The 6,559-nt window shown below is 36.1% G+C and overlaps 1 protein-coding gene across 2 annotated transcripts; it reads left to right on the top strand.

Moving 5' to 3' along the window:
* Positions 1–1,261: 1,261 nt before the first annotated feature.
* On the top strand, positions 1,262–5,132 carry LOC115719670 (uncharacterized). Of its 2 annotated transcripts, none has more exons than XM_030648792.2 (7): positions 1,262–1,601; positions 1,692–1,811; positions 2,714–3,169; positions 3,541–3,680; positions 3,779–3,899; positions 4,336–4,476; positions 4,878–5,132. In XM_030648792.2, the coding sequence occupies exons 1-7, from the start codon at positions 1,518–1,520 to the stop codon at positions 4,959–4,961; spliced, it is 1,146 nt and encodes a 381-aa protein (XP_030504652.2). In that variant the 5' UTR covers positions 1,262–1,517; the 3' UTR covers positions 4,962–5,132. The 2 variants fall into 2 exon arrangements, with proteins under 2 accessions (XP_030504652.2, XP_030504654.2); XM_030648794.2 differs by having other exon boundaries at positions 1,412–1,601; positions 1,695–1,811.
* The last annotated feature ends 1,427 nt before the right edge of the window (positions 5,133–6,559 follow it).

The raw sequence follows: 6,559 nt of genomic DNA, 5'->3' as shown, positions 1-6,559 counted from the left end.
ACCCCACCATTCTTGCTCCATCTCACAGCCGCACCACCCCACGATACCCCACCAGCCACACCCCACCCACACGAACCCACACCTAGCCACGCGAACCCAGCCACCCCCACCCACCACCGGACTGGAACCGACGGAGACGCACGGTCACCACTCCGACCAGACGCAGCAGCCCCACCACCGACGACCCACCAGCCACGAACTCGCGTCTCCATCTTTTTTGGGTCTTCTCCTTCTACGCAGTAGCTGAAATTCGAAAATTAAAGGTGTGAGTTTTGGTATTTTTTTTGTGTTAATGTTTATTTTTTTGATCTTTGACTCTGATGTTGCTTTGGACCTAAACATGTTTATTGCTAACAACTCTCTTTGAATGACTCTGTAACACCCAACTTAAGCTCATAGGCATTTTGATGTGGTCTATTGAGAAATATTATCTTAGTATACTTAGTCACATGTAATGTATAAACATGAAGATAATGCAAAATAATGATTTTGAACGCACAGCTACAATCCCAATTTTAAAAGTCAAGTTTGGGTCTTTTTTTTTTTATCACTAGTTAATATGTAAATAATTGGTTCATTTTTTTTCAATTATCACATAAAATTATTAAGAACAATTTAAGTTTAAAGGTTGAAGGTTTAGTGTGACAATTATATTGGTGAACCTTTGATGTAGTTAATTTCATGCATACTTGTCAACTATAGCTAGTTATATAAGGTATGCTCTGAAAATATAATTGGCTATATAGAATATATAACTCTATTGCCTAGATTTTGTATTGGATATGTTTTATCATTTTGAGAATGTTTATATATAACTAAAATAATATGTTTTATATTAACACAAAAAAAATACCAAAACTCACACCTTTGATTTTCAAATTTCAGCTACTGCGTAGAAGGAGAAGAGATGGAGATGCGAGTTCGTGGCTGGTGGGTCGTCGGTGGTGGGGCTGCTGCGTCTGGTTGGAGTGGTGACCGTGCGTCGGTTCTAGTCCGGTGGTGGGTGGGGGTGGCTGGGTGTGGGTTTGTGTGGGTGGGGTGTGGCTGATGGGGTATCGTGGGGTGGTGCGGCTGTGAGATGGAGCAAGAATGGTGGGGTATTATTTTTTACCCTAATTTGATTTTTTTTAAAAAAAAAAAAAAAATTTACATGTGTAAAATGACGTGGACTGCCTAATGGCAGCCACGTCATCACTCCGTTACTAAAATGAACGGAACACTACAGAATACCTTAAATTAAGCATTGTCAATAGTTTGAGGGGAATTTTTAAGGTCAAAAATAGTTCAGGGGGCACGATTTAGCAAGTGTCATAGTTCGGAGGGAAAAATTGCAAATTAGCCAAAATTTAATGATTTGGTTCAAGTTGAAGTTGGGTGCAGAAATTCTAATTAGGTGTATAAAAAGGTGCCACTGCGGAGAACACCGAACAAGTGTAGCAGAAGAAGGTCTGGGAGTTTGGAGTTAGACTCAACTCAACCCAACTGTTTACATTTCTTCTTCTATTTCATTCCCTCTAATGGCCGCCGAGAACAAACCCAAGTCCGATTTCAACAACTCTTCCAAGTTCAAGAAGGGAAGGCAACGGTATCTTCCTCACAACGTAACCCTTCTCTATCTCTCTGCTTATTACTCATATTTTTAATGACATATTGGGTTTTTAGATTTATTGAGGCTATATCTCGACTTGCAGAAGCCGGTGAAGAAGAAGGGTTCCTACCCATTACGGCCCGGAGTCCAGGGCTTCTTCATTACCTGTGATGGTGGCAGGGAACGCCAAGCCTCTCATGAGGCCATTGACGTCATTGACTCGGTATGTTCTTCTATCTTTTTATTGCTCTCTTTTATTTATTTATTTATTTATTATTACTGTTAATATAATATTTCTAGATTCCAGGTTTTCATTTTCAATTTTAAGTTTTAAGTTCCCATCTGGGTTTTTATTTTTGGTGAATTGCTGTTTAACTTAGAAAACATTTCACTCAGTTTCCCCCCGTGTTTGAAATTTAAATGGTATTGTTGCTTGCGGCAGCATTCTATTTGCACATATATTTGTCTGTAAATTAGATAAAAGTTTTCCTCGAATACAATTATACCAAGGAACGGCATGAGAGTGAAGCCCAAGTATGAAAAGCAGAAGAATTCAGATAAAAATTGTGAAGAATTAGGTTAATAAGTTTAGGCGGGTCTTATATCGTTAACTTGTATTTAGAGAAGGATTAATATGAATGACTTAATTTGAGATCATTCAGATATAAAAAAAAGTTTGAACTTTGTGAGTAATAGTTGTGTGTAAACTTTGTTATTGGGGTAATTAATACCAAGAATTTCATATCTTTTGACAATTTTGATGAGCTGAATGGTGAATTTCAATGATCTGTTATCGGCTTATATCACTCTTCCTTCAGCTATATATTTAAGTACCTCCACATTCCTTGTGAGTGTTAATGTTCTATCTACATTAGAATCACAGGGCCAGCAGGTTGATTTTAAATTGTTGACTGATGAAGAACTGTTGAATCATATCAACTTCTCATGTACTGACACTTTCTCATTTGGTGCTTATTATATAATGAATCAAGTGATTTCTTATTAGTAGTTTAGTTCAAGCACAACTTATCCAAAAATTAGTTGGTTATCGTTTCTTGCAAATTGCTAGTGCATGAAACACTTGTGCATGGGATATTGATATTATTTCTAATTTTTTGTTTGTAGTTTTTTGAGGAACTAGTCATTGGGAAGGATCCTGGCATGCAGGTTGGAGGCTTACATGGTAAAGCTTCAAATAAGAAAATTAAGTTTACATACTCTGATTCTTCTAGTGGTGAAACTGGCGACGACGAGGACGGGGAAGAGGAGGAGAAGAAAGAGAATAAATCTGCTACTTCTACTGAGGGTGACAAAAGCAATGATAAGGAAACAAGTGAGACACTGGATCATAATAAAACTGATTCTGACTCCCCTGATAATGGTAAGGACGGCGAACCTAATGACAATAAGGAGGTTGATGAAAGCAATGGAACAGATGCATCTGAGGCTGAAGAACCGCCAGCAAAGAAACAGTGTCTGGAAACAGAAGTCTCAAAATCTGCAATCCCAGACAAAGTGGAAGTCAAGTCCATGGACAAGCTAATTGAAGCTGAACTTAAAGAACTTGGAGACAAAAGTAAGGTGAGCATATGAAAACCTCCTGAACTGCATACTACTTTAGTAATTAATTAATTTTTCTGTTGCAGAGTTAGTCAAATCTGCACCTTGTTGCTGACATCACATGTTAGTTTATAATTGTAAAATACTTTGGTAAACGGTTGTTACCAAATGGTAGAGAACCAGGGCTCTCGAACTCCCTGGGAACATATATCAATATCATAGTATTTCTTCTAGTTTCTACCTGTTCTTGTACTTTGCTACTGTATTAACCAATTGATAGGAATAATTCTTATCATTTACCTTTTGGGTTTTATGCAAATTCGGATAGTTGGCATCCTTGGCTATGTTACATTTCTCCTGTGCAGTTGTGCTTATGGTATATTGTTTTACAGAGGCGTTTTTTTCATCTTGATACCGGATGTAATGGTGTCGTTTTTGTGCAAATGAGTAAGAGAGAAGGGGATCCTGGCCCCAAAGATATTGTGCAGAACATTATGACCACTGCAGCTGCAACAAAGAAACACATGTCCAGGTTCATGAATTTCATGTTAATTTACTTTATATTGGGTTCCTTTGTGACAATGGAGTATTTGTTTTTGAGCTAACAAATAGGGATATTTTCATTTGTAGGTTTATCTTGAGAATTTTACCTGTTGAATTAGCATGCTATGCTTCAGAAGAGGAGATTTCCAGAGCTATAGTTCCTCTTGTGGAAAAATATTTTCCTGTGGAAACTGAGACTCCACAAAAGGTCATCATTTATGTGCTAAACATACCAACGCTATTTTTTTTTTAATTGTATAACATACTTTATACACGCAAGTATCTAGAATGTAAGCCATGCACATTAAAAATATTATTCTGCATTGTTGGCAGTCACAGGCACCCACACTCATTGCTCTTTCTCCCTGCTACTGGGCCTGGTCTCAGTTCAAAAATGGTTCTAAATTACTTACCTTATCCAAAAAGATCAAGTTCTACAAAATCATTTGTTGTTATCTCCATTTTTCATTTATTTTTCCTTGTTATATTATGGGTTTATGGGGATCTAAACCCTGAACCATTCTCACAGAAACTCACCCACTCAGCTCATGGAACTTCCCTTTTTAAAGATAATGCTCAAGTGCCAAAATCTAAGCAATTAGTTTTCAATGTTAAGATGCTGACTTTTTAAATTACGAATGCAGTTTGCAGTGCTATATGGGGCCCGTGCAAATACTGGAGTTGAGAGGATGAAAATAATCGATGCCGTTGCGAAATCAGTTCCTAAGCCACATAGAGTTGATCTTAACAATCCAGATAGGGCCTTTGTAGTTGAAATTGTTAAGGTGAGAGCCTTTTCTAAATAAACTGATACCCTTATTTTGTTGATGTGTCACCGGTTGACACACACACGCTCTCTCACACACACACATCCAGATTAAATGACACACATATCCCAATAAACTGATACCCAAATTAACGTGTTTTGCAACACCCTTTGGACATATTTTCAGAAAAACAGTTTCCTGGAAACTTGATAATACACACACAGAGACACACATAATCCCCTTTCGCTTTGTGAGTACAAATAATGTATCAAATTCAAATTTCATGGTAAACCTCAAATTATTTGCCTGTGTGAATGCATGCGTGTGCCTGATGAAGAAAGTAGAACATTATGAAAAGTTCTCAACTTATTTTTGTTGTCTTAAGAATAAGGTCTAATCCAACCTATTTTATTTGTCAGACTGTATGCTTGATCGGCGTTATTGAGAAGTACAAGGAGTTGGCCAAGTATAACTTAAGACAGCTCACATCATCAAAGCCTTAGGGCGTTGAACTCAAATTAAAGTTATGTCATGCGAGACTCAACCATAGAATCTTGAGCATTTTAGCTCAATACCTTATTGTCATGTTTGTTTCCATTGTAGAAACGTTGATGTTCTGAACCAACTGATGTTAATCTAAGTTTATGATGTTCAATGGAATATTATTATTATTATTATTAGGCTTTATATGGTTAGATTATTGTTTTATTTTTATTTTTATAAATTTAGTATCTTTACGTCTTATCTGTCTTATCTTACATTACTTGTGTGTCTTTTTTTCTATGTTTTGATCTTGCAAGTATGATTAAAGGAGTGCTTCGAGAAGAAAGAAACAGTGCGAAGGATGTTAAAAGGGGAAAAAATAGAAGCAAGTAGCCAAAGTTGGATGGATATAAAATTATTGTTTACTTATTGTCAAAAAAAAAAAAAATATATTGTTTACTTATTTTTTCTTGCTTACCTTGTTAGAAAATGAGATAGCAACTAGTCACAGGTTACTCTTTTATGCTGATGTAATTACTAATTAGTGTTTAATTGCCTTGATTAGGCAATTATTATTAGTTAACTTTTCTCTCTTTTCGATCATCATTGCCTTGATTAGGCAATGATTGTCTAATTGCGGCAATTAGACAATCATTGTTAGTTAATTTTTCTCTCTTTTTGGTTATGCGTCTTAGGGAATATTTCTCTTGTTTTCGGGATCTTCCACCTTTTGGGTGAGGTGTCTTTTCTTCTCGAATGTACCACAAAGTAGTTCTAGTTGTTATATAAACTGAAATTCCATATTTTAATATTTCCAGTTTATTATCTAATTAAATACTTAATTAAATGTGGAATAATGAAATTGGTACTGATACATTTTTTTTGTAGCTACAGAAGTCAATTTTGTAATTCCAGAAGAAATCAGAAAAACAAACAGTGCAGAAAAGTAAAAATACACAAGGTTTTTGTACGTGGTTTCAACAATCCTTTAAAATTGTTACTAGTCTACGGAGTCATGCCCAGAGATAAGATTCATTAGATAGATCTCAAAAATACAAAGTAATTGACTTATGCATAAATAGACTCCCTCAATTATATGCCGCAAGCTTGATGTATTCTATCTTCTAATCGAATCTTGCTGAAACTTCAAGTGCTCGAAATCCCTTCGATCTCCTTGAAGAGTGCTTGTTTCCTCCCGAGGCAAGACTTGAAAAGCAATTTCCTGAAAGCTTTGTAAAACCTTCTCTCGAAGGTAGCACTATTGTTCTTCTTCTTTGTAGGCTTGAATACAGAGTCAAGACAATACAAAATACAAATAAACAGAGTAAGAGTCGACCAAACTCTTCTCTACAAAACAAGGACTCTCTTTTCTAAAGATATAAGTGAAATACAAAGATTCAAAAGAGATACATGACCTAGCTGCTATAAGGTGTATTTATAATCAATATACACCTTATTGACATCTCATACACGGTCTGAACAAGACCACAACCCACTAGAAAATTCCCTAAAAAAGATCGTCAATTAGCCCAGGAATTTTTATTCTGTACCTACAGAATCATGAGCAGTAAGTGCAACTTTCTTTTTATAGAAAAGGAAAGCTTCGGTTTTCTCCTCA

The sequence above is a fragment of the Cannabis sativa genome, chromosome 2 (genome assembly GCF_029168945.1).
Source record: "Cannabis sativa cultivar Pink pepper isolate KNU-18-1 chromosome 2, ASM2916894v1, whole genome shotgun sequence".
Classification (NCBI taxonomy): Eukaryota; Viridiplantae; Streptophyta; class Magnoliopsida; order Rosales; family Cannabaceae; genus Cannabis; species Cannabis sativa.
Note: the sequence above shows the minus strand (reverse complement) of the source record. Positions and strands in the feature narration are given on the sequence as shown.

What these genes read in the sequence shown, in the direction of transcription:
- LOC115719670 (XM_030648792.2), top strand. Translation starts at nt 1,518, where the DNA reads ATGGCCGCCGAGAACAAACCCAAGTCCGATTTCAACAACTCTTCCAAG. An exon ending in AACGGTATCTTCCTCACAAC is followed by an intron (nt 1,602 to 1,691) that starts GTAACCCTTCTC and finishes CTCGACTTGCAG; the next exon opens with AAGCCGGTGAAGAAGAAGGG. An exon ending in ACAAAGAAACACATGTCCAG is followed by an intron (nt 3,681 to 3,778) that starts GTTCATGAATTT and finishes TTTCATTTGTAG; the next exon opens with GTTTATCTTGAGAATTTTAC.